Source organism: Carettochelys insculpta, chromosome 2 (genome assembly GCF_033958435.1).
Source record: "Carettochelys insculpta isolate YL-2023 chromosome 2, ASM3395843v1, whole genome shotgun sequence".
Classification (NCBI taxonomy): domain Eukaryota; kingdom Metazoa; phylum Chordata; order Testudines; family Carettochelyidae; genus Carettochelys; species Carettochelys insculpta.
The window spans coordinates 1662998-1689431 of NC_134138.1; the positions used below are offsets into that span (position 1 = coordinate 1662998).

The 26434-nt window shown below is 64.9% G+C and overlaps 1 protein-coding gene across 2 annotated transcripts in view; it reads right to left on the bottom strand.

Annotated features, from left to right (window-relative positions):
* Positions 1-25007, bottom strand: part of PLEC (plectin) — a 141799-nt gene extending 116792 nt beyond the window's left edge. For both annotated transcript variants that reach the window (XM_074986409.1, XM_074986407.1), the window contains exons 1-2: positions 24886-25007; positions 10417-10612 (exon numbers count right to left, since the gene is read on the bottom strand). In XM_074986409.1, coding sequence (XP_074842510.1) covers positions 10417-10606 — 190 coding nt within the window. In that variant the 5' untranslated portion in view covers positions 10607-10612; positions 24886-25007. The remainder of the gene's footprint in view (positions 1-10416; positions 10613-24885) is intronic.
* Between the last annotated feature and the right edge of the window lie 1427 nt (positions 25008-26434).

A 26434-nucleotide genomic window follows, 5' to 3' on the forward strand; every position in this document is an offset into this window, starting at 1 on the left:
GATGCAGTATGGGAAGGTGGAGGGCAGCCATCTGTGGGGAAGGAACAAGTTCTGAGCTATCTAGAAAAACTAGATGTGCACAAGTCCATGGGTCTGGATTTAATGCACCCCAGGGTACTGAAGGAATTGGCAGAGGTCATTTTCCTTGAAGACTCTTGGAGATCGGGGGAGATACCAGATGACTGGAAGAAGGCAAACGTAGTGCCCATCTTTAAAAAAGGGAAAGAAGGAGAATCCAGGGAACTACAGACCCGTCAGCCTTACCTCAATCCCTGGGAAAATAATGGAGGGATTCCTCAAGGAATCAATTTTGAAGCACTTGGAAGAGGGAAAAGTGATCAAAAGTAGCCAACACGGATTCACCAGGGGCTAGTCCTGCCTCACCAATCCGATTAGCTTCTGTGACAAGGTAACAAGCTCTGTGGACATGGGCAAGTCAGTGGATGTGATATACCTTGACTTCAGCAAGGCTTTTGATATGGTCTCCCACAACATTCTTGTCCATAAGTTTAGGAAATATGGATTGGATCCTTGGACTATAAGATGGATAGAAAGCTGGCTTGATGGTCGGGCCCAACGGGTAGTGGTCAATGGCTCAATATCTGGATGGCAGTCAGTTTCAAGCGGAGCGCCGCAAGGCTCGGTTCTGGGGCCGGTGTCATTCAACATCTTCATTAATGACCTGGATGAGGGACTGGACTGCACCCTCAGCAAGTTTGCGGCTGACACAAAACTGGGGGGAGAGGCAGATTCGTTGGAAGATAGAGAGAGAATCCAGAGGGACCTGGATAAATTGGAGGGCTGGGCCAAAAGAAATCTGATGCGGTTCAATAAGGAGAGGTGTAGAGTCCTGCACCTGGGGCGGAAGAATCCCAAGCATTGTTACAGGCTTTGGACCGACTGGCTCAGCAGCAGTACAGAGGAAAGGGACCTAGGGGTTATGGTGGATGAAAGGCTGGATATGAGTAAACAGTGTGTCCTTGTAGCCAAGAAGGCTAACGGCAGACTGGGGTAAATTAGGAGGAGCATTTCGAGCAGATCTAGGGAAGTGGTTATTCCTCTTTATTCGGCACTGGTGAGGCCACATCTGGAATATTGTGTCAAGTTTCGGGCCCCCCAGTATAAAAAGGATGTGGATTTGCTGGAGCAGGTTCAGCGAAGGGCAACAAAAACGATTAAGGGGCTGGAGCACAAGACCTATGAGGAGAGGCTGAGGGATTTGGGCTTGTTTAGTTTACAGAAGAGAAGACTTAGAGGTGATTTAATAGCAGCCTTCAACTTCCTGAAGGGGAGCTCTAAAAAGGAGGGTGAGAAACTGTTCTCAGTGGTGTCAGACGGCAGAACAAGGAGCAATGGTCTGAAGTTGAAGAGGGAGAGGTGTAGGCTGGATATTAGGAAAAACTTCTTCCCAGGAGGGTGGTGAAGCACTGGAATGTGTTGCTAAGAGAGGTGGTAGATTCTCCATCCCTGGAGGTTTTTAAGTTCCTGCTTGACAAGGTCCTGGCTCGGATGATGGGATGAAGTGGGGGGAGTACATGTGTGAGTCAGGCTGGATGTCCGAGGCAAGGATGACCCTGGGGCTACAACTGGCAGGTAACACCTCTGCCCTGAACAAAGAGGAGGGAGGAGTCGAGCTGGGTTTTGGAATCGGTGGGCGGCAGTTAGAGGCTAGGGAAAAGAGGAGCTGGAAGGCAGCCAGCTTGAGGAGGGGGAAAGCTACACCCCAGAGGGGCACCCCTCGGGGTCCTCTCCCCAGGACGGGTTGAAAGGACTGTCTCTGACTGCTGTACTGTCGCTTCTGAGAGAAACTGGGCATCTGTTGCCTAATAAACCTTCTGTTGTACCTGCTGAGTGAGAGTCTCTCCTGCCTGCGGACGGGGTGCAGTGCAGGGGGACCCCTGAACCCCATCACACTGGTGTCAGGAGTGGGATGCACTGCACCCACGGATGAGCTCCCAGCAGTGGCTGACTAAGTGCAAGAGAAGGAAGGAGCATCACAGGAGCCAGAGGGTGAGCAGAGCAATTCCTGCAGCTGCTGTGGGTGAGTGGATAACCCAGGAGACAGCGGGGAGATGGATTATACCCGACTCCTGAAGGCAGAGCTAGTGGGGCTGTGCAGAGAGAGGGGCCTGACCGTGGGGAAGGCGACCAAGGCCCAGCTGATTGCCCAGCTGGAAGAGAGTGACCGATCCGGGGGGGGCAGAGCCTCTCCCGGCAGAAAGTGGCCGGTCAGCCTCGGGAAGCGTTTCGGATTCTCCGACAGGAGTGGGGGCTCGACGCTGTCAGACACACACGGTGCCCACCAGGTCACGCTCAGCTAGCGGTGGTCCATCGCGGGCAGAGTCCCCCGCCGCAGAGCTGCGACGGCTGGAGCTAGAGGTGAGATTAAAGGAACTGGAAGCCCAGGAACGGCAGAGGGAACGTAAGCGCCAGGAACGGGAAAGAGAGCGTGAGCATGAGCGCCAGCTACAACAGAGACAGCAGGAGCAGAAGCGGGAGGAGACAGAGAGACAGCGGGAGGAGAGAGAGCGAGAGCGGGAGCATGAGCGAACCATGGCAGAGGTGAGACGCCAAGAGGCCCCAGCTGCGGTAAGCGGGGAGAGGGCCAGACGGATCGGGGTGGCCAGTCACTTGGAGACGCGTGTGCTGGCCCAGTGTCAGGACCCAGGGGACATGGACGAGTTCCTTACCGCCTTTGAGCGAGCCTGTGAGTTGCATGAGGTTCCCCCAGATGAGTGGCTCCGGCACCTCACCCCCTTGCTGAGCCAGAAGGCCGCAGCGGTGCTCAGCCAGCTGGTGGGGCTGCAGCCTGGGGACTATGAACGGTTCAAACAGGCCCTGCTGCATAAGTTCGGGCTGACCCCGGAGATGTACAAGAAGAAGTTCCAGGAGGCGCAGAAGAGGCCAGAGGAAACCCATGTAGATACAACCGCCCGCCTGAGGCAATACTACCGGAAGTGGGCGTTCGGAATGGGAGTCCAGTCCGTAGAGGACCTGATCGAGCTGGCGGTCGTGGAGCGATTCTACGAGATGTGCGCACCTGAGCTGAGGGTGTGGCTCGTGGACCAGAAGCCAGGGGACTCACACGATGCAGGGAAACTGGCAGATGACTTCACAAACAGCCGGGCCAGGTTTGAAAGTGAGCCCCGGAGAGAGAGGGAGTCTCGGAGAGAGAGGGAGTCCCGGAGGGAGAGGGAGTCCTGGAGAAACCGAGAATCTCAGAGAGACCGGTCCCTGACTGTACGACAGAGGGGACCACCTCTTGGGCAAGCCCAGGAAAGAGGGGCCAGCCACCTACCCCCCAGAGAGCCAAACAGAGCCCGGACAGAGCAGCCGGCCCGAGGGACACAACAAGACCCAGGCTGTTATCGCTGTGGGTGAAAGGGGCATAGAGCAGCCCAGTGCCCCAGGCTCCCAGACAGGTTGAGCAGGCCGGGGGGTCATGGAGTCAACTGGGTGGGGTCCCAGAAGCCAGAGGGGCTGACGGCCAAGGCGGGTGGTGCTGACAATGGGCACTCGGATTGGGCCGAGTCCGCCCCACAGACCAGCTCCTCAGGGGGACCAAATGCTCAGAGGCCAGTTTACAGAGTGGGGGCGGCAATGCCTCTGTGGAGCAAGTGTCTCAAACACCTCGAAGTAGACGGGAAAAAGGTCACGGGGTTCTGGGACACAGGCGCTGACGTCACACTGGCCCGACCCGGGGTGGTGGCACCGGGCTGCATGATACCCGATTCCCACCTGACGATAACAGGAATTGATGGGACCCCTTTCAAGGTGCCCATGGCGAGGGTGCACCTGAAATGGGGGAAGAAGGAAGGCCCCAAGGAAGTGGGCGTGCACAGCCATTTGCCGGCGGATGTACTGATGGGGGGTGACCTGGAGAACTGGCAAGGTGAACGCCCTCGTGCCCTGGTCCTGACCCGTAGCCAAAGAAAACGAGGGGTGCGCTCCCCAGATTCAGGGCTACAGGCCCAGCCAAAGTCACAGGAGCCACAGGGGCCAACCCTGAGAGAAAGGGGGCCCCCAAAAACCAGATCTCACAGGCCAGGGGTGCTGGAGCCAGGCAGGGATGGGGGAGTAGCATCCGCTCCTGCCCGAGCGGAAGAATTCCAGGCAGAGCAGCAGAGAGACCCCTCCTTGCAGAAGCTGAGGGAACTGGCCAGTCTCAGCCCAGCTCCACAGCTGGGGGAGGGCTGCAGGGAGAGATTCCTGTGGGAAAAGGGATTCCTGTACCGGGAATGGGCTCCCAGACGCAAAGCGGAGCCATGGAAGGTCCAGAGGCAACTCGTGATCCCCCAAAAGTACCAGCGCAGGCTGCTGTACCTAGCCCATGATGTCCCGCTCGTGGGACACCAGGGGATCCACCGCACCAGGAGAAGGTTGTTACAGAACTTTTTTTGGCCAGGGATCTTTGCAGCTGTCCGTCTGTATTGCCTGTCCTGTGATCCCTGCCAGAGGGTGGGGAAGAGCCGGGACAAGGGGAAAGCTGCCTTGAGGCCACTGCCCATCATAGAGGAGCCTTTCCAGAAAGTGGCTATAGACATAGTGGGCCCCTTCAGCAAGGCAACGCGTTCGGGGAAGAAAGATATTTTGGTGGTGGTAGATTTTGCCACGCGATACCCAGAAGCAGTGGCCTTGACCTCTATCGACGCTGACACCGTGGCGGATGCACTGCTGTCCATTTTCAGCAGAGTGGGGTTCCCCAAGGAGGTCCTCACAGATCAGGGGTCCAACTTCATGTCGGCCCTACTGCAAAGCTTGTGGGACAAGTGTGGGGTCCGGCACACCTGGGCCACAGCCTACCACCCGCAGACCAATGGACTGGTGGAGAGGTTCAACGGGACTCTGAAGCAGATGCTGAGAACCTTCATGAATCAATACCCCCATGACTGGGATAAGTACTTACCCCACCTGCTGTTTGCATACAGGGAGGTGCCCCAGGAATCCACGGGGTTCTCCCCGTTTGAGCTGCTGTATGGAAGGAGGGTACGGGGACCCTTGGACTTGCTCAGAGAAGAGTGGGAGGGGACGGCCTCTCCTGAAGGGGAGTCAGTGGTACAGTATGTACTGACCTTCCGGGAAAAACTCACCGAGCTCATGGGCCTGGCCAGGGAGAACCTCTCCATGGCCCAAAGGAAGCAAAAGGTCTGGTATGACCGTAACGCCAGGGCCCGAGCCTATGCCACCGCGGATCAAGTGATGGTCCTTGTACCTGTGCGGCGGAACAAGCTGCAAGCGGCCTGGGATGGGCCCTTCAAGGTTGTCAAACAGCTAAATGACGTGAATTATGTGGTGGAACTGTCGAACCGGGCCCACAGCCACCGGGTCTATCATGTGAACATGATGAAACCTTACTGGGACAGACAGAACTTGGTGCTGACCGTGTGCAGACACTGGGAGGGGCAGGGGGATGATCCCTTGGTGGATTTACTCACAAGGACTGGAGCCGTCTCCTTGCTGGAGTCTATTCCCCTCTCAGACCAGCTGACCCCTGCCCAGCAGACGGAGATCAAGGAGGTGCTGCATTCGCACCAACAGCTGTTCTCGGACAGACCCGGACGCACTGACCTGGCTGTCCACCGAATAGAGACAGGCACCCACGCCCCTATCAAGTGTGTGCCATTCAGAGCCACAGGGAGGACGGCTCAGGACATAGAGGGGGAGGTTGAAGACATGCTGGCTCTGGGGGCGATCCAACCCTCGTCCAGCCCCTGGGCCTCGCCCGTGGTGTTAGTCCCTAAAAAAGATGGGTCTGTTCGGTTTTGTGTGGACTATCGCAAGCTTAACGCCATCACTGTCTCGGACGCCTACCCCATGCCCAGGCCTGATGACCTTTCAGACAAGCTGGGGGGAGCCCGTTACCTCACCACCATAGACCTCACCAAGGGGTACTGGCAAGTGCCATTAGACGATGATGCCCGGCTGAAGTCGGCTTTCATCACCCCTGTGGGGCTCTACGAGTTCCTCGTCCTGCCCTTTGGCCTCAAGGGGGCACCTGCTACCTTCCAGCGCCTGGTGGACCAGCTACTGAAAGGGATGGAGAGCTTTGCCCTGGCTCACATGGACGACATTTGCATCTTCAGCCAGACGTGGGAGGACCATGTGTCCCAACTCAAGCAGGTGCTGGACCGACTCCAGAAGGCCGGGCTGACTATCAAGGCAGGGAAGTGCAAGGTGGGAATGGCTGAGGTGACCTACCTGGGCCACAAGGTGGGCAGCGGCTGCTTAAAGCCAGAGCCAGCTAAAGTGGAGGCTGTCAGAGATTGGCCCACACCCCAGACTAAGAAGCAGGTCCAGGCCTTCATTGGGATGCCGGGGTACTACCAGAGGTTTGTGCCCCACTTTAGCTCCATCGCAGCCCCCCTCATGGAGCTGTGTAAAAAGGGAAAGCCTGACAAGGTGGTCTGGACCGAGCAGTGCCAAGAGGCCCTCTGCGCGCTGAAGGAGGCTCTGGTCAGGGCCCCAGTGCTGGCAAATCCAGACTTCAACAAGCCCTTCCTGGTGTTCACTGATGCCTCAGACGTGGGGCTGGGGGCGGTGCTAATGCAAGTGAATGACAAAGGGGAGAAACACCCCGTCGTGTACCTGAGTAAGAAGCTGCTGCCCCGGGAGCAGAACTACGCAGCCATAGAGAAGGAATGTCTGGCCATGGTGTGGGCGCTGGGGAAGCTGCAGCCGTACCTGTTTGGACGGCGTTTCACCGTGTACACCGATCACTCACCCCTGACCTGGCTGCATCACATGAAAGGGGCCAATGCCAAGCTCCTGCGGTGGAGCTGCTCCTGCAGGACTACGACATGGAGGTGGTCCATGTGAAGGGGAACAACAACACCATAGCCGATGCCCTGTCACGCAGGGAGGGCCCCGAACTTCCCCAGCTCACTGGCTAAGTGACCCCGCTCAGTGCGGTCTGGAAGAGGGGAGAGGTGTGATGGAGTGGGGGGAGTGCATGTGTGAGTCAGGCTGGATATGAGAGGCAAGCAGCAGCTCCCAGTGGCTAAGGATGACCCTGGGGCTACAACTGGCAGGTAACACCTCTGCCCTGAACAAAGAGGAGGGAGGAGCCGAGCTGGGTTTTGGAATCGGGGGGGGGCGGCAGTTAGAGGCTAGGGGAAGAGGAGCTGGAAGGCAGCCAGCCTGAGGAGGGGGAAAGCTACACCCCAGAGGGGCCCCCCTCGGGGTCTTCTCCCCAGCACGGGTTGGAAGGACTGTCTCTGGCTGCTGCACTGTCGCTTCTGTGAGAAACTGGGCCTCTGTTGCCTAATAAACCTCCTGTTGTACCTGCTGAGTGAGAGTCACTCCTGCCAGCGGATGGGGTGCAGTGCAGGGGGACCCCTGAACCCCATCACAGATGACTTAGCGGGGGTTGTTCCTGCTTGAGGCAGGGGGCTGGACTAGATGACCTCCTGAGGTCCCTTCCCGCCCTGGGATTCTGGGATCCTGTGAAAGCTGCTGTGAGGTGCCTGCCCAGAAGGCAGTGACAGACACAGCGGGGCCAGACGGACGGGAAGAAATACCTCCTGGTGGGGGTGGACGTTGCTACCCCGAGGCCCCGTCCCTGCCCTCTGCCGAGGTGGCCCCAGCGGCAGATGCTCTGGTGGCCATTTCCAGCAGGCCGGGGTCCCCCCGCAGGTTCTCAGTGACCAGGGAGCCGACTTCATGTCCCCCTGCTCCGGTGCGGCAGGGGAAGCCAGGAGCTGACTCTCCCGGCCTGGGAGTGTTAGTCCCGGTCCGACGGGCTGCTGGGAAGGTTCCTTGGGATGCTGGAGGTCTTTGTGCACTGGCACGCGCAGGACTGGGAGCAGCACGTGGGCACCTGCTGGGTGCAAGCAGCAGGTGGGACCAGGGCCCACCAGCTCCCCCCAGCTGAGCCGTGGTGCGGAAGGGGGAGGGGACCCTGGGCGTGCTGAGAGTTGTGGGTGGAGGCTCCCCCGATGGAGAGTGGGGGGCAGAGGACATCCTGGCGCTCTGGGAAAGGCTTGCAGAGCTCAGGGGCCCGGCCAGGGAGGGAAGAGGAGGGGCTGGTACAACCACAGAGGCTGGGGCCACACCAGCCCCTCAAAGTCGTCCAGCAGCCACACAAGGGGAGCCGGCTCCAGCAGGACACCCCCGCAGCAGGCCCCAGCAAAGGGGAGCGCCGATGCCACAGCCGAGGCTTTACCTGGCAGGGACGGGGGGTGAACCTCCCTGCTCAGCTCACTCTGGAAGGGGAGAGATGTGATGGGGGGTGGACGTGTGAGCGACAGGCGGAGCAGCTCCCCATGGCAGGGGACGGCCCTGGCTGGGGTAACCTCGGCTGGCAGGTAACACGGACACAGAGTGGGGAGGAGCCCGGCTGGGTTTGCATCGGGGCGGCAGTTGGAGAGTGGGAAGGGAGTCAGCCTGTGCTGGGGGGGCCAGTCCCCAGTGGGGCACCCCTCGGGCCTTCCCATCCCAGGATGGCTGGAATGACTGTCTCTGCCGGCTGCACTGACCCCCTGCACTGCGCTGGGCCTCTGCCGGCTAATAAACCCCTCTTCTACCTGCTGAGCGAGAGTCGCTCCCGGCTGCGGATGGGGTGCAGAGCCTGGGGACCCCTGAGCCCCATTACAGGGTGGACACACAGAACAGGGGATTCCCCCCCACCCCAGCTCCTGTCCCAGCCTGGGACGCCCCAGATCCCCCCGCTCAGCCGCCCGCCCCCGGGACGCCCCAGACCTCCCCGCTCAGCCGCCCGCCGCCCAGCCCGGGACGCCCCAGACCCCCCCCGCTCAGCCGCCCGCCGCCCAGCCCGGGACGCCCCAGACCCCCCCAGCTCAGCCACCTGGCCCGAGACGCCCCAGACCCCCCCCCGCTCAGCCGCCCGCCGTCCAGCCTGGGACGCCCCAGACCCCCAGCTCAGCCGCCCAGCGCAGGACGCCCCAGACTCTCTGCTCAGCCGCCCGCCCCGGGACGCCCCAGACTCCCCGCTCAGCCGCCCAGCGCGGGACGCCCCAGACTCCCCGCTCAGCCCGGGACGCCCCAGACCCCCCCCGCTCAGCTGTCCGCCACCCAGCGCGGGACGCCCCAGACTCCCCGCTCAGCCGCCCGCCGCCCAGCCCGGGACGCCCCCGACTCCCCGCTCAGCCGCGGGACGCCCAGCCCGGGATGCCCCAGACTCCCCGCTCAGCCGCCCGCCGCCCAGCGCGGGACGCCCCAGACCCCCCCCGCTCAGCCGTCCGCCACCCAGCCCGGGATGCCCCAGACCCCCTCGCTCAGCCGCCCAGCCCGGGACTCCCCGCTCAGCCGCCCAGCCCGGGACGCCCCCGACTCCCCGCTCAGCCGCCCGGCGCGGGACGCCCCCGACTCCCCGCTCAGCCGCCCGGCCCGGGACGCCCCCGACTCCCCGCTCAGCCGCCCGGCCCGGGACGCCCCCGACTCCCCGCTCAGCCGCCCGGCCCGGGACGCCCCCGACTCCCCGCTCAGCCGCCCGGCCCGGGACGCCCCCGACTCCCCGCTCAGCCGCCCGGCCCGGGACGCCCCCGACTCCCCACTCAGCCGCCCGGCGCGGGACGCCCCCGACTCCCCACTCAGCCACCCGGCCCGGGACGCCCCCGACTCCCCGCTCAGCCGCCCGGCGCGGGACGCCCCCACTTGCAGCTTGGCTTTCGTTCTCCCTCCCGAAGTGGAGCACTCGACCCGTCTATTCAATTGCATCGGCTAATGTCAGACTCGCTCTGCTGCTTGGCCAGGCCCCTTGAAATCCAGTCCCTCTGCAAAGGGCCTGCAGCTCCCCAGTGCCGCCTGCGCACCGTGGAAGCCCCTTGCCCAAGGCTCCAGTGTTTCATTCCTGCCCCTTCCCTGCAGCCGGACACTGTCTGGCCTCGGCTTCCCAACCTCGGCCTCACTCTGCCTCCTGCAGCCAGGCCAGAGCCCCCCACGCCGCCACTTGTGGGTCAGGCCCGTCACCGCGGCTCAGTTCAGTACGCTGAGGTTCCTCAGTCCCACCACCTGCACAGCCCCTCTGAACCCTCCCCGGGGCGGGGCGGGGCGGGGCGGGGCTCACGGCGGCACTGCTCTGCGGGAGAGATACCACCAAGGGCTGTGCCCACCTCCCAGCACCACCGCCCCCGCAGCTCCGGCTCAGCCAGTCCCCCCGCCCTGCGCCCTGGGGCCAATGGGAGCCTGCGCGGCCGCACGCCGGCGAGAACCCCGGGCTTGCACCGCCCTGCACTCAGCTGCTGTTTTCTCCCAGCCCACGAGTAGATGGGGAGTGGCGCTCGCCGAGCCCAGGCCCCTGGGGGTCCCACCAGCTTCGCCCGCAGGGCGATGGGCCCTGGTTTGCAATGACGAGTCGGGGATCGGCACTGCTCCCCCAGCAGCTCTCCCTCGCCCTGCCCAGCACGCTGCCCGAAGCACACCCCCTCCCGCCCCACACCGGTGCCGGCAGAGCCCTACCGGCGATCCGGATCACAGCTCTCTCTGCTGGGTCCAGCACGGTCCCACTGCCTGACGACGACTTTGGCCTCTTGCTCCGCTGGTGCTTGGCCAGGTTCCAAGGCAGAGTGTCCCCAGGGCTGGGGGAGCTGCTACTTCCGCTTGAGCTCTCCTCTGCCATCCTCAGCTTCTCCTTCCTGCCACCAGACATCAGCACCTGCAGAGCAGCAGAGCGTCAGACCCAGGGAGCCTGCACCAGCCAGCCCTGCGTGCCCCCCACCACGGCTGGCCCTCAGGCAGCGATCTGCCCGCTCGGTGGTGATAGACGGCACAACAGGAGCAGCCGTCTGAGGTTACACGGGGGAGGCCTAGGTGGATATCACGAAAAAAACAACTTCCCCAGGCGGGAGGTGAAGCACTGGAATGAGTTGCCTCGGGAGGTGGTGGGATCTCCATCCCGGGAGGCTTTTAAGTCCTGGCTGGACAAGGTCCTGGCTGGCAAAATTTAGTTGGGGTTGGTCCGGCCCTGGGCAGGGCGTGGGAGTAAGGTCCCTTCCAGCCTTCGGATTCAGTAATTCCCTACACTCGAAAAAACAACAAACAGCCTGCCCGTGTAGTACACCAGCCCAGCCGTGCACACACCCCTCTCCCCAACCCCACAGCCTGCCCGTGTAGTACACCAGCCCAGCCGAGCACACACCCCTCTCCCCAACCCCACAGCCTGCCCGTGTAGTACACCAGCCCAGCCGTGCACACACCCCTCTCCCCAACCCCACAGCCTGCCCGTGTAGTACACCAGCCCAGCCGTGCACACACCCCTCTCCCCAACCCCACAGCCTGCCCGTGTAGTACACCAGCCCAGCCGTGCACACACCCCTCTCCCCAACCCCACAGCCTGCCCGTGTAGTACACCAGCCCAGCCGTGCACACACCCCTCTCCCCAACCCCACAGCCTGCCCGTGTAGTACACCAGCCCAGCCGTGCACACACCCCTCTCCCCAACCCCACAGCCTGCCCGTGTAGTACACCAGCCCAGCCGTGCACACACCCCTCTCCCCGACCCCACAGCCTGCCCGGGTAGTACACCAGCCCAGCCGTGCACACACCCCTCTCCCCAACCCCACAGCCTGCCCGTGTAGTACACCAGCCCAGCCGTGCACACACACCCCTCCCCGACCCCACAGCCTGCCCGTGTAGTACACCAGCCCAGCCGTGCACACACACCCCTCCCCGACCCCACAGCCTGCCCGTGTAGTACACCAGCCCAGCCGTGCACACACCCCTCTCCCCAACCCCACAGCCTGCCCGTGTAGTACACCAGCCCAGCCGTGCACACACCCCTCTCCCCAACCCCACAGCCTGCCCGTGTAGTACACCAGCCCAGCCGTGCACACACCCCTCTCCCCAACCCCACAGCCTGCCCGTGTAGTACACCAGCCCAGCCGTGCACACACCCCTCTCCCCGACCCCACAGCCTGCCCGTGTAGTACACCAGCCCAGCCGTGCACACACCCCTCTCCCCAACCCCACAGCCTGCCCGTGTAGTACACCAGCCCAGCCGTGCACACACCCCTCTCCCCAACCCCACAGCCTGCCCGTGTAGTACACCAGCCCAGCCGTGCACACACCCCTCTCCCCGACCCCACAGCCTGCCCGTGTAGTACACCAGCCCAGCCGTGCACACACCCCTCTCCCCAACCCCACAGCCTGCCCGTGTAGTACACCAGCCCAGCCGTGCACACACCCCTCTCCCCGACCCCACAGCCTGCCCGTGTAGTACACCAGCCCAGCCGTGCACACACCCCTCTCCCCAACCCCACAGCCTGCCCGTGTAGTACACCAGCCCAGCCGTGCACACACCCCTCTCCCCGACCCCACAGCCTGCCCGTGTAGTACACCAGCCCAGCCGTGCACACACCCCTCTCCCCAACCCCACAGCCTGCCCGTGTAGTACACCAGCCCAGCCGTGCACACACACCCCTCCCCGACCCCACAGCCTGCCCGTGTAGTACACCAGCCCAGCCGTGCACACACCCCTCTCCCCAACCCCACAGCCTGCCCGTGTAGTACACCAGCCCAGCCGTGCACACACACCCCTCCCCGACCCCACAGCCTGCCCGTGTAGTACACCAGCCCAGCCGTGCACACACCCCTCTCCCCAACCCCACAGCCTGCCCGTGTAGTACACCAGCCCAGCCGTGCACACACCCCTCTCCCCAACCCCACAGCCTGCCCGTCCAGTACACCAGCCCAGCCGTGCACACACCCCTCTCCCCAACCCCACAGCCTGCCCGTGTAGTACACCAGCCCAGCCGTGCACACACCCCTCCCCGACCCCACAGCCTGCCCGGGTACTACACCAGCCCAGCCGTGCACACACACCCCTCCCCAACCCCACAGCCTGCCCGTGTACTACACCAGCCCAGCCGTGCACACACCCCTCCCCGACCCCACAGCCTGCCCATGTAGTACACCAGCCCAGCCGTGCACACACACCCCTCCCCGACCCCACAGCCTGCCCGGGTAGTACACCAGCCCAGCCGTGCACACACACCCCTCCCCAACCCCACAGCCTGCCCGTGTAGTACACCAGCCCAGCCGGGCACACACACCCCTCCCCGACCCCACAGCCTGCCCGGGTAGTACACCAGCCCAGCCGTGCACACACCCCTCCCCGACCCCACAGCCTGCCCGGGTAGTACACCAGCCCAGCCGTGCACACACACCCCTCCCCAACCCCACAGCCTGCCCGTGTAGTACACCAGCCCAGCCGGGCACACACACCCCTCCCCGACCCCACAGCCTGCCCGGGTAGTACACCAGCCCAGCCGTGCACACACCCCTCCCCGACCCCTCAGCCTGCCAATGTGGAACACCAGCCCAGCCTTGCACACACCCCTCCCCGACCCCACAGCCTGCCCGTGTGGAACACCAGCCCAGCCTTGCACACACCCCTCCCCGACCCCACAGCCTGCCCGTGTGGTACACCAGCCCAGCCTTGCACACACGCCTCCCCGACCCCACAGCCTGCCCGTGTGGTACACCAGCCCAGCCTTGCACACATGCCTCCCCGACCCCACAGCCTGCCCGTGTGGTACACCAGCCCAGCCGTGCACACACACCTCTCCCCAACCCCACAGCCTGCCCGTGTGGTACACCAGCCCAGCCGTGCACACACACCCCTCCCCGACCCCTCAGCCTGCCCGTGTGGAACACCAGCCCAGCCTTGCACACACACCCCTCCCCGACCCCACAGCCTGCCCGTGTGGTACACCAGCCCAGCCGTGCACACACCCCTCCCCGACCCCACAGCCTGCCCGTGTGGTACACCAGCCCAGCCTTGCACACACCCCTCCCCGACCCCACAGCCTGCCCGTGTGGTACACCAGCCCAGCCGTGCACACACCCCTCCCCGACCCCACAGCCTGCCCGTGTGGTACACCAGCCCAGCCGTGCACACACCCCTCCCCGACCCCACAGCCTGCCCGTGTGGTACACCAGCCCAGCCGTGCACACACACCTCTCCCCGACCCCACAGCCTGCCCGTGTGGTACACCAGCCCAGCCGTGCACACACCCCTCCCCGACCCCACAGCCTGCCCGTGTGGTACACCAGCCCAGCCGTGCACACACACCTCTCCCCGACCCCACAGCCTGCCCGTGTGGTACACCAGCCCAGCCGTGCACACACCCCTCCCCGACCCCACAGCCTGCCCGTGTGGAACACCAGCCCAGCCTTGCACACACCCCTCCCCGACCCCACAGCCTGCCCGTGTGGTACACCAGCCCAGCCTTGCACACACCCCTCCCCGACCCCACAGCCTGCCCGTGTGGTACACCAGCCCAGCCTGTGCTCCCCCGCGCTCCTCTGTTACTGCCGAGTCAGGGACCCACTGTTGATCCCTACGCCCCGGCTCTTGGTCACGCCACAGCCCGTCTCTCTCTCAGCCCAGCACCCCGTCTGCCGTGCACCAGAAATCCTGCTGCAGCCTGCGTCCTGGCGCCTGGCCTGCCCCTCTGCACAGCCCACGCTGCCAGCCTCTGGGCCCCTTCGCGCCTCCGCACCCATCCTGCCACACCCAGCCCCCTCCTGCAGGCTGGCGCCTGTGAGGGGTGTGAGCAGCCGGGTAGCTCTGCCCACCCCATCCCACTGCGCCAGGCTGGGTGCCCGAGCGGCGCAGAGCAGGCGAATGCTCCGGGCCGTAATGAGCACTCAACAGCGGGAGGTGCCAGAGCTGGCTGGACGTGGGGCACAGGGAGCGCCGGGCCCCCCGCGGGCAGGGCGCAGCAGCAGGCAGGAGCACACGGAGACTTTGACCCAGCTCTGCAGCTGCCGCCTCCCCCCGAGCAGGTGAGTCGCATCCCGTCCCGCAGGCAGCCTGCGCCCGGGCGCTGATACGGGGCATCACGGGGGAGCGGGACACGCGGCTCTCCCCCCTGCTTCACCCCACGGGACCCTGTGCTCTGGGGTGAGCCCTGTCCCCCCCGATGCCCAGACCCCTTCCCAGCCAGGCCCAGTCACTCTGCCCCAACGCAGGCAGAGGGCAGGGCCCGCGAGACCCCCAGGCTGGACAGCACCAGGTAACAGATCCCCACCCAGCTCACGGCAGCGACCAGCAACGCCCTTCACCACCACAGGCCTGTTCCATTGCCGCCCGGCCCGGAGAGGAGCAGGAACAGCCCCCGAGCGAAGGCCGAGCACCAGCCATGTGCTGTGCAGACATCAGCATGGAGGGCTGGGCCTTTCGCCGGGAGCTCCAAATACAGCAATGCCCCACTGTGCTCCCACACGGCCCCACAGCCCCTGCTGCGCCCCCCTCACAGCCCCGCTGCGCCCCCCAGCACCTCCTGCACCCCCCACAGCGCCACTGCACCCGCTGCGCCCCCCCACGTCCCATTGCGCTCTCACTGCACCTGCTTCACCCCCCCACTGCGCCCGCTGCACCCGCTGCGCCCCCCCACATCCCATTGCGCTCTCACTGCACCTGCTGCACCCCCCCACTGCGCCCGCTGCACCCCCCAGCACCTCCTGCACCCCCCACAGCGCCACTGCACCCGCTGCGCCCCCCCACGTCCCATTGCGCTCTCACTGCACCTGCTTCACCCCCCCACTGCGCCCGCTGCACCCCCCAGCACCTCCTGCACCCCTCACAGCACCACTACACCCGCTGCGCCCCCCTCACAGCCCCACTGCGCCCGCTGCGCCCCCCAGCACCTCCTGCACCCCCCACAGCACCCACTGCACCCCCCACGCCCCATTGCGCTCTCACTGCACCTGCTGCACCCCCCACAGCACCCGCTGCACCCCCCATGCCCCATTGCGCTCTCACTGCACCTGCTGCAACCCCCCACAGCCCCACTGCACTCCCCAGCACCTCCTGCACCCCCCCACAGCACTCGCTGCACCCACTGCACCCCCCACACCCCATTGCGCTCTCACTGCACCTGCTGCACCCCCCACAGCGCCACTGTGCTCCCCCACAGCACCACTGCACCCCCACACAGCCCCACTGTGCTCTCACCGAGCACCCCCTGTACCCCCCCACAGCCCCACTGCACCCCCCACACAGCCCACTGTGCTCCCACACAGCCCCACTGCACCTGCTGCACCCCCACACAGCACCCGCTGCACCCCCCAACAGCCCCACTGCACCTGCTGTGCCCCCAACAGCCCCACTGTGATACCCCACTGCACCCACTGTGCCCCCCCACGCCCCATTGTGCTCTCACTGCACCTGCTGCACCCCCCCACAGCGCCACTGTGCTCCCCCACAGCGCCACTGCACCCACTGTGCCCCCACATAGCCCCACTGTGCTCTCACCCAGCACCCCCTGTACCCCCCACAGCCCCCTGCACCCCCACACAGCCCCCTGCACCCACTGCACCCCCACACAGCCCACTGTGCTCTCACCCAGCACCCCCTGTACCCCCCCACAGCCCCACTGCACCCCCCAGCACCTCCTGCACCCCCCACAGCACCCCCCCGCCCCATTGCGCTCTCACTGCACCTGCTGCACCCCCCCACAGCACCACTGCACCCACTGCGCCCCCACACAGCCCCACTGTGCTCTCACCCAGCACCCCCTGTACCCCCCCACAGCCCCACTGCACCCCCCATGCCCCATTGCGCTCTCACTGCACCTGCTGCACCCTCCCACAGCGCCACTGTGCTCCCCCACAGCACCACTGCAACCACTGCGCCCCCACACAGCCCCACTGTGCTCTCACCCAGCACCCCCTGTACCCCCCACAGCCCCACTGCACCCCCCACACAGCCCACTGTGCTCCCACACAGCCCCACTGCACCCTCTGCGCCCCCCCACGTCCCATTGCGCTCTCACTGCACCTGCTGCACCCCCCCACAGCGCCACTGCACCCACTGCGCCCCCACACAGCCCCACTGTGCTCTCACCCAGCACCCCCTGTACCCCCCACAGCCCCACTGCACCCCCCAGCACCTCCTGCACCCCCCACAGCACCCCCCACACCCCATTGCGCTCTCACTGCACCTGCTGCACCCTCCCACAGCGCCACTGTGCTCCCCCACAGCGCCACTGCGCCCCCACACAGCCCCACTGTGCTCTCACCCAGCACCCCCTGTACCCCCCCACAGCCCCACTGCACCCCCCACAGCCCACTGTGCTCCCACACAGCCCCACTGCACCTGCTGCACCCCCACACAGCACCTGCTGCACCCCCAACAGCCCCACTCTGATACCCCACTGCACTCACTGTGCCCCCCACGCCCCATTGCGCTCTCACTGCACCTGCTGCACCCCCCCACAGCGCCACTGTGCTCCCCCACAGCGCCCCCACACAGCCCCACTGTGCTCTCACCCAGCACCCCCTGTACCCCCCCACAGCGCCACTGTGCTCCCCCACAGCACCACTGCACCCCCTGTACCCCCACAGCCCCACTGCGCTCCCACACAGCCCCACTGCACCCGCTGCACCCCCACACAGCACCCGCTGCACCCATCCACAGCCCCACTGCACCTGCTGTGCCCCCAACAGCCCCACTGTGATACCCCACTGCACCCACTGTGCCCCCCACGCCCCATTGTGCTCTCACTGCACCTGCTGCACCCCCCCACAGTGCCACTGTGCTCCCCCACAGCGCCACTGCACCCACTATGCCCCCACATAGCCCCACTGTGCTCTCACCCAGCACCCCCTGTACCCACTGCACCCCCACACAGCCCACTGTGCTCTCACCCAGCACCCCCTGTACCCCCCCACAGCCCCACTGCACCCCCCACAGCACCTGCTGCACCCGCTGTGCCCCCACGCCCCATTGCGCTCTCACTGCACCTGCTGCACCCCCCCACAGTGCCACTGTGCTCCCCCACAGCGCCCCCACACAGCCCCACTGTGCTCTCACCCAGCACCCCCTGTATCCCCCCACAGCGCCACTGTGCTCCCCCACAGCGCCACTGCACCCCCTGTACCCCCCACAGCTCCACTGCACCCCCACATAGCCCACTGTGCTCCCACACAGCCCCACTGCACCTGCTGTGCCCCCAACAGCCCCACTGTGATACCCCACAGCCCCACTGCACCCGCTGTGCCCCCATACAGCCCCAGTGCACCCACTGCACCCCCCCACAGTCCCACTGTGCGCCCACACAGCCCCACTACACCCGCTGCATCCCCCACAGAACCCGCTGCACCCCCACACAGCCCCACTGTGCTCCCATACAGCCCCACTGCACCTGCTGCACCCCCCCCCACGGTCCCACTGCACCCGCTGCACCCCCCCCACGGCCTCACTGCATCTGCTCTGCCCCCCCATGGCTCCACTGCGCCCCCTGCACGTGATGCATCTCTACAAAGCCCCCATGCAGTCAACGCCCCCCTGCACAGCCCCTCCACCCACTGGACCCAAATGCCCCCCAACTGCCACACATCGCCAGGCCCACTGCACCCCTACACAGCACGGGGGGATAAAAACTGATGATTTTTAAATTTAAAAATGGGATATAATTTAAATTGGATTTGTTAATGTTTTAAATCACCAATAAATGCTACATTTCTCATTCGAAAATTTACAATTAAATTTCCTCAGAGAGAAGCTACACCTGCACCCACAGTCTCACAAAAATGAATGAATCGTTCCCGTCCGGCCAGCCTAATTGCCAGCTCTTGGGTCTCAAAAGTCCTGGGCTTTCAATTTCTGTTTTTCCACAGACTAAAAATTAACGTGTGCGAAGAGCACACAGGCTGGACAAGATTGCTTGTGTTCTGTGCTTGGGTGATGGTTGAACTTGGCCAAGCACAGCAGAGGAATTAGTTAAGACATTGTCCGAAAAACAGAGAGGCAATACCTAGGAAAGGACGGAGGCAGTACAGAAGGGAACAGTGAAGTGCACTGGCAATCAAAAAAGGAAGGTGTTACTCAGCACACACAGCTTCCGATGTCCTCCACACTCTCGCCACAGAAAAACTGTCCTGACTTCTGGGCATTAAACAGACCCTAAGTGGGAATATCTGGAAGAAAGTCGTTCCCTGGGCACAAACAGGAAAATTGTGTCCAGTGTGAGCAGTGCAGGAAGGGCCTGGCTGCAAGGCTAAATCACAGGGAAGTTGCTCGTTGGGAGAAAATGACTCGGGTACAGAGGTGGAGATGGCGGAGGGGGTCAGCTGGTCAGTAAGGTGCATAATTCACCTTGTAATTCCTCAGTCTGCCAGACTCTCTCTAGGCCTTTCCATACAAGTGTGGTTTGACAAGTCAGTTCCCACGCTGTTTGCTGCGCTGGCGTTGCTAGAGGGGAAAAGCTTCGCTACCCCTTATGGCTCGCCCGCAGTGAGAGCCCAGCACTTGGGTGCACAGGACAGAGAGCGGCAGTCAGAGAAACCAAGAGCTGCCAGCTGCCACTGCCTGAGATTTCATTAGAACATAAGACCGGCCACACTGGGACAGACCCAAGGTCCTTCCGGCCCAGTCCTGTCTGCCGGCAGCAGCCACTGCCCAGTGCCCCACAGAGAGAGAAGGGCACGGGCAGGCGGAGTCGTCCCTCCCACAGTTCCGGCCTCTGACAAAGAGAGGCACCGTTCCTACCCCCACCCTGGCGAAGAGCCACTGAAGGACCCACTTCCAGGAACTGATCTGGGTCCACACACGCTCCTGTGGCGAGGAGTTCCACGGGCCAACCGTGCGCTGCAGGAAGAGGAACTTCCCTTGGTTAGGTTTAACCCTGCTGCCCATTGGGATGGTGACCCCAAGCTCGTGTTATGGGAACACCTCAATAACTTTTCCTTACGCACCTTCTGCACACCTGTCGCCATTTATAGACCTCGTTCATAGCCCACTTTGTCTCCTCCGGCCCCGTCTCCCTAACCTCTCTTCATCGGGCACCTGCTCCAAACCCCTGGTCATTTCTGCTGCCCCTTTTCCAAACCACTTTTTCCCAGCGCCAGGACCTCTCATCCGAGCCGAGATGCCCGCACCTGCCTGCAGGATTCGAGCTGTGGCTGAACCAAAGGAGGGAGATATTCCCTGACCCTTAACACATGGCACGTCGTTGTCACAGACCATATTGGCGACGCCGTAAGCCTGCTCCCAGTTCTACTTCAGCCCAACTCAGCCTTCTCAGGAGACCCCAGACACAGCCGTGCCCGTCAGCTCTGGGGGGCGAGTCCAAAACGAAGTCCACCTCAGCACAGTCGGCCTTGCTTTTTAAGTAACTCGATTTCAATCACACAAAAGAACCACGGACTGAAGCTAGTTATTCAAATCACCTTGCCGCAGACCGACCCACACCCCCATGCACCCACTGTGTCCCTACGCAGCCCACCTGCCCCTTGCCATCCCCACCCCCACGCACGCCCAGGCGTTCCCATGGGCACCTGCAGCAGCACTTCCCGGGCGTGCTCCAGCACTCGTCTCGCTGGGAACACCCACACCTAGGCGCCAGCACAGCCGCACACCCTCCCTGGGGCAGGGGCAGGGGCTCCCCCAGGCCTGCAGCCCGTCCTAGCGTGCAGCCAGTGGTGCAGGCCCCAATCCCCACGTCAGGCCGGGATGCCGGCTCTGTGCCCAGCAGACGCAGCTCACAGCCAGGGCCCGGCGACCACCAGGGAAACACAGGGGGAACCCAGGCTGGAGTCTAGGGACAAGGATAAGTGCAGCAACCCCGGCGCGGGGGGCTGCATAGCCAGGCCCACCTCCTGGCCTCACTTACTACACCTAGGCACCCTCCAGGCCCAGCCACCCCCCAGACCCTGGGGGCAGATGCTGCAATCCCACAGCCCAGCTGCTTGGCCCCCCAGCAGAGGATGGGACCCTGAGCTTCACTATCCCTGCCAAGATCCTACAGCCCGCAGTCTCTCCCTCCATCTTCTAGGCCCTTCCCAAGGACTTGGGCCTCCCAGCACCCCCCCTACTGAACCCCCCAGCCTCCCACATCCCAACCAACCCCTGGGGCACAGGCACCTCTGGGTCTACTCAGAGCCACAGCACCTCCCCCATCCCTGCCAAACCCCCAGCACCCCACTGAGCTCCCCAGCCACTGTCAGCCCCCCCCTCCCCAACCCCAGCGCTCCACTGACCTCCCTGGCCACCCCCACCCCCAGCACCCCACTGAGCTCCCCAGCCACTGGCAGCCCCCCCACCTCACCCCCAGCGCTCCACTGACCTCCCCGACCACCCCCAGCACCCCCACCCCCAGCCACTGGCAGCCCCCCCGCCTCACCACCAGCGCCCCACTGAGCTCCCCACCCACTGGCAGCCCCCCCCACCTCACCCCCAGCACCCCACTGAGCTCCCCAGCCACTAGCAGCCCCCCCAATCCACCCCCAGCGCTCCACTGACCTCCCCGGCCACCAGCAGCCCCCCCACCCCCGTGCGCCACTGAGCTCCCCAGCCACTGGCAGCCCCCCCACCTCACCCCCAGCGCTCCACTGACCTCCCCAGCCACCCCCAGCACCCCCAGCGCCCCACTGAGCTCCCCAGCCACTGGCAGCCCCCCGCCAAGGCCCCGCTCCCGCTCCCGCCCCCGCCCCGCGCACCTGCCCTCCGCCCGGCCGCAGGTGCGCTCAGGCCCCGGCGAGCCCCGGGAGCGGGCGGGGGGGGGCATCTCCGCCCCAGCCGCTGAGCGCCTCACTCCGCTCTGTTGCCTTGGACACGGGCTCGGCAGCCAATCAGAGGCGAGCCGGGAAGGGGCCCCGATCCGGGCCCGCGCCCAGCGCCAGCGTCAGCGCAGCCCCCTCCGGGCTGCCCACCTCGCCGCCCCCGCTCACCGCCTCCGGGTTCGGGTCCCGCCCCGCCGCGGCCGCGCAGCTCATGGGGCCGGGCTGCGCCTCGCTCTCAGCGCCGCGCCGCGCCACGGCACTGCACGGGCACTGCACTGCACGGACACTGCACCGCACCGCACTGCACGCTGCGCTCCCCGCCCTGCGCCGCGCCGTGCGCCCGGCTGGCGGGGCGTGTGGCCCGGGGGCGTGGCCCTCCGCGGGGGCGGCGCTGACGGAGGGAGGGCGGCGCCGTCCGGGTGTATCTCAGGCGCCGTCCGGGTGTGTCTCAGGCGGAGCTGTCAGGCGCTGTCCGGGTGTATCGCAGGCGGGGCTGTCAGGTGGGGCCATCTGGGTGTATCTCAGGCGGAGCTGTCAGGCGCTGTCCGGGTGTATCTCAGGCGGGGCTGTCAGGCGCTGTCCGGGTGTATCTCAGGCGGGGCTGTCAGGCGTTGTCCGGGTGTATCTCAGGCGGGGCTGTCCGCCAGTGTCCGGGTGTATCTCAGGCGGGGCTGTCAGGCGTTGTCCGGGTGTATCTCAGGCGGGGCTGTCCGCCAGTGTCCGGGTGTATCTCAGGCGGGGCTGTCTGCATGTATCTCAGATGGGACTGTCCGGCGCTGTCTGGGTGTATCTCAGACTGCACTGTCCGATGGTGTCTGGGTGTATCTCAGGCGGGCCTGTCCAACGGCATCCAGGTGTATCTCTGGCGGGGCTGTCCAATGGCATCTGGGAGTATCTCAGGCAGGGTTTTTCCGGGTGTATCTCAGGCGGGGCTGTCCGGCAGTGTCCGCATGTATCTCAGGCGGAGCTGTCTGGCGGTGTCCGCGTGTATCTCAGGTGGGGCTGTCCGACGCTGTCTGGGTGTATCTCAGACTGCACTGTCCGATGGTGTCTGGGTGTATCTCAGGCGGGGCTGTCCAACGGCATCCGGGTGTATCTCTGGCGGGGCTGTCCAATGGCATCTGGGAGTATCTCAGGCAGGGTTTGTCTGGGTGTATCTCAGGCAGGGCTGTCCGGCGGTGTCCGCGTGTATCTCAGGTGGGGCTGTCCGGTGCTGTCTGGGTGTATCTCAGGCAGCGCTGTCTGCCAGTGTCTGGGTGTATCTCAGGCAGCGCTGTCAGGTGCTGTCCGGGTGTATCTCAGGCAGGGCTGTCTGGGTGTATCTCAGGTGACGCTGTCAGGCAGTATCTAGGTGTATGTCAAGCGGGGCTGTCCGACGGTGTACGAGTGTATTTCAGGCGGGGCCGCCAGGCACTGTCTGGGTATGTCTCAGATGGGGGATATCAGCTGCTGTCCAGATGTATCTTGGGGTGGGGCTGTCCAGCGGTGTCCAGGTGTATCTCAGGTGGGGCTGCCCAGCAGTGTCTGGGTGTAACTCAGGCGGGGCTGTCAGGCACTCTCCAGGTGTATCTCCCGTGGCACTGTCAGGCAGTGTCCAGGTGTATCTCAGGCAGGGCTGTCCAGCAGTGTACGGGTTTATATCGGGCAGTGCGGCCAGGCAATGTCTGAGTATGTCTCAGACGGGGGCTGTCAGACGCTGTCCAGATGTATCTTGGGGAGGTGGGGGGGCTGTCCAGCCACGTCCAGGTGTATCTCAGGCAGGGCTGCCCAGCGGTGTCCCAGTGTACCTCAGGCAGGGCTGTCAGGTGCTGTCCAGCTGTATCTCAGGCGGGGCTGTCTGGCCGTGTCTGGGTGTATCTCAGATGGCACTGTCAGGTGGTGTCCGGGTGCATCTCAGGCGGGGCTGTCCAGCAGTGTGCAGGAGTATCTCAGGCGTGCTGTCAGGCACTGTATGGTTGTATCTCAGGTGGGGCTGTTAGGCAGTGTGTGGATGTATCTTGGGCAGGGGCTGGCAGGCAGTGTCCGGGTGTATCTCGGGTGGGGGCTGTCCAGCGGTGTCCTTGTGTATCTCGGGCGGGGCTGTCTGGCCATGTCCGGGTGCATCTCAGGCGGGGACTGTCAGGCGGTGTCCGGGTGTATCTCAGATGGGGACTGTCAGGTGGTGTCCGGGTGTATCTCAGATGGGGGCTGTCAGGTAGTGTCTGGGTGTATTTCAGGTGAGGGCTCTCCGGCAGTGGCTGGGTGTATTTCAGGTGGGGTTCCCAGGCAGTGGCTGTGTGTGTTTCAGGAGGGGGCTTTCTTGCAGTGGCTGGGTGTATTTCAGGCAGGGGCTGTCAGGTGGTGTCCAGGTGTATTTCAGGCAGGGGCTGTCTGGCAGCGGCTGGGTGTATTTTAGGCAGGAGCTGTCAGGTGGTGTCCGGGTGTATTTCAGGCAGGGGCTGTCTGGCAGTGGCTGGGTGTATTTCAGGCAGGGCTGTCAGGCTGAGGGTGCCACGCAGTGGGGGGCTGGGGACAGTGTTTTTCCCTCAGCACCCTGTAATGGTGTGGGGGGGCATGTGTGAGACTCAGGCTGGATGTGTGTGACAAGCAGAGCAGCTCCCAGCGGCTAAGGATGACCCTGGGGCTGTAACCTAGGCTGGCAGGTGACACCTCTGCCGTGAACACAGAGCAGGGAGGAGGCGAGTGGGGTTTGAATTGGAAGCGGCAGTTAGAAGCTGGGGGAGAGGGAGCTGGAAGGCAGCCAGCCTGGCGAGGGGGGAAGCTGCACCCCAGAGGGGCACCCCTCAGGCTCCTCTCCCCAGGACGGGTTGGAATGACTGTCTCTGCCAGCTGCACTGACTCTTCAGTGCTGAGCTGGGCCTCTGTTGCCTCATAAACATCCTGTTCTACCTGCTGAGTGAGAGTCACCCCTGCCTGCGGATGGGGGGCAGTGCGTGGGGACCCCATAACCCCATGACACACCATCGTCCCCGAATGATTGAGCAGCCCCAGGCAGCAGCCAGCTCTCATATGCCCTGCCCAGCAGATCGCTGGCCCCCAGCCAGGCGGAAGAACAGGCGCTATCGGCCTCATGCAAACTGCTCTCTCCCTCCCTGTGGCCAGTCCAGAGATCTATTCTTCGTCACAGGAGCAGGGCCAGATCTGCTCCCTGGTTACTCTGCTTAGAGCACCTCCCTCCTCACCCAAGGGGAACAAGTCGGCCTATCGGAAGAACCAGGGAGGGAGGCGGGTTCAGGCCCACCCACTTCTAAAGGACCCCAAATGATCCTGCCCCAGCCCTTGCCACCCCAGGCAGGTGCCCAGGGACTGCTGAACACCCTTGGGGAGCAGTCTGGAGCCTCCCCCCAATGAGCTGAGCAGGTCTGGGAGACCAGCCATGCCACTCAGGCCCCCTGATGCCCCACAGCACCCCACTCCTACCTGCTTGTGGGCTGCACCGTGGGGGCTGGCCCTCACAGGCTCCTTGCACAACAGCCCCCGGGCTCCCTGGAGCTGCTCCCGGTGGCTGTGAGCAGGGTTCTGCTTCACACCCTTCTTCCTTCTCTTCTGCGGGCGACAAACCAGAGACGAGGCTCAGGGGCCATGTCAGGCTGAGCTGGGCACCCGCCAGGCCCTGGCCAAGCCCCAGCTCCCGCCGCCCCGGCCAGCCGGCTCCCCCAGCGCCTCGCACCGGCATTCTCTGCAGCGCCCCCTGCTGGGCCAGGGCGGTGATGGGGAGCCCCCCCAGTGCCCCGCCCTTCTCCCTGCAGCGCCCCCTGCTGGGCCAGGGCGGTGATGGGGTGATGGGGAGCCCCCGCAGTACCCCGCCCTTCTCTCTGCAGCGCCCCCTGCTGGGCCAGGGCGGTGATGGGGTGATGGGGAGCTCCCCCAGTGCCCCGCCCTTCTCTCTGCAGCGCCCCCTGCTGGGCCAGGGCGGTGATGGGGTGATGGGGAGCCCCCCCAGTGCCCCGCCCTTCTCCCTGCAGCGCCCCCTGCTGGGCCAGGGCGGTGATGGGGTGATGGGGAGCCCCCGCAGTGCCCCGCCCTTCTCCCTGCAGCGCCCCCTGCTGGGCCAGGGCAGTGATGGGGAGCCCCCCCAGTGCCCCGCCCGTCTCCCTGCAGCGCCCCCTGCTGGGCCAGGGCGGTGATGGGGAGCCCCCCCAGTGCCCCGCCCTTCTCCCTGCAGCGCCCCCTGCTGGGCCAAGGCGGTGATGGGGTGATGGGGAGCCCCCGCAGTGCCCCGCCTTTCTCCCTGCAGTGCCCCCTGCTGGGCCAGGGCAGTGATGGGGTGATGGGGAGCCCCCCCAGTGCCCCGCCCGTCTCCCTGCAGCGCCCCCTGCTGGGCCAGGGCGGTGATGGGGTGATGGGGAGCCCCCGCAGTGCCCCGCCCTTCTCCCTGCAGCGCCCCCTGCTGGGCCAGGGCAGTGATGGGGTGATGGGGAGCCCCCCCAGTGCCCCGCCCGTCTCCCTGCAGCGCCCCCTGCTGGACCAGGGCGGTGATGGGGAGCCCCCCCAGTGCCCCGCCCTTCTCCCTGCAGCGCCCCCTGCTGGGCCAAGGCGGTGATGGGGTGATGGGGAGCCCCCGCAGTGCCCCGCCTTTCTCCCTGCAGCGCCCCCTGCTGGGCCAGGGCGGTGATGGGGTGATGGGGAGCCCCCGCAGTGCCCCGCCCTTCTCTCTGCAGCGCCCCCTGCTGGGCCAGGGCGGTGATGGGGAGCCCCCCCAGTGCCCCGCCCTTCTCCCTGCAGCGCCCCCTGCTGGGCCAGGGTGGTGATGGGGTGATGGGGAGCCCCCCCAGTGCCCCGCCCTTCTCTCTGCAGCGCCCCCTGCTGGGCCAGGGCGGTGATGGGGAGCCCCCCCAGTGCCCCGCCCTTCTCCCTGCAGCGCCCCCTGCTGGGCCAGGGCGGTGATGGGGTGATGGGGGCCCCCGCAGTGCCCCGCCCTTCTCCCTGCAGCGCCCCCTGCTGGGCCAGGGTGGTGATGGGGTGATGG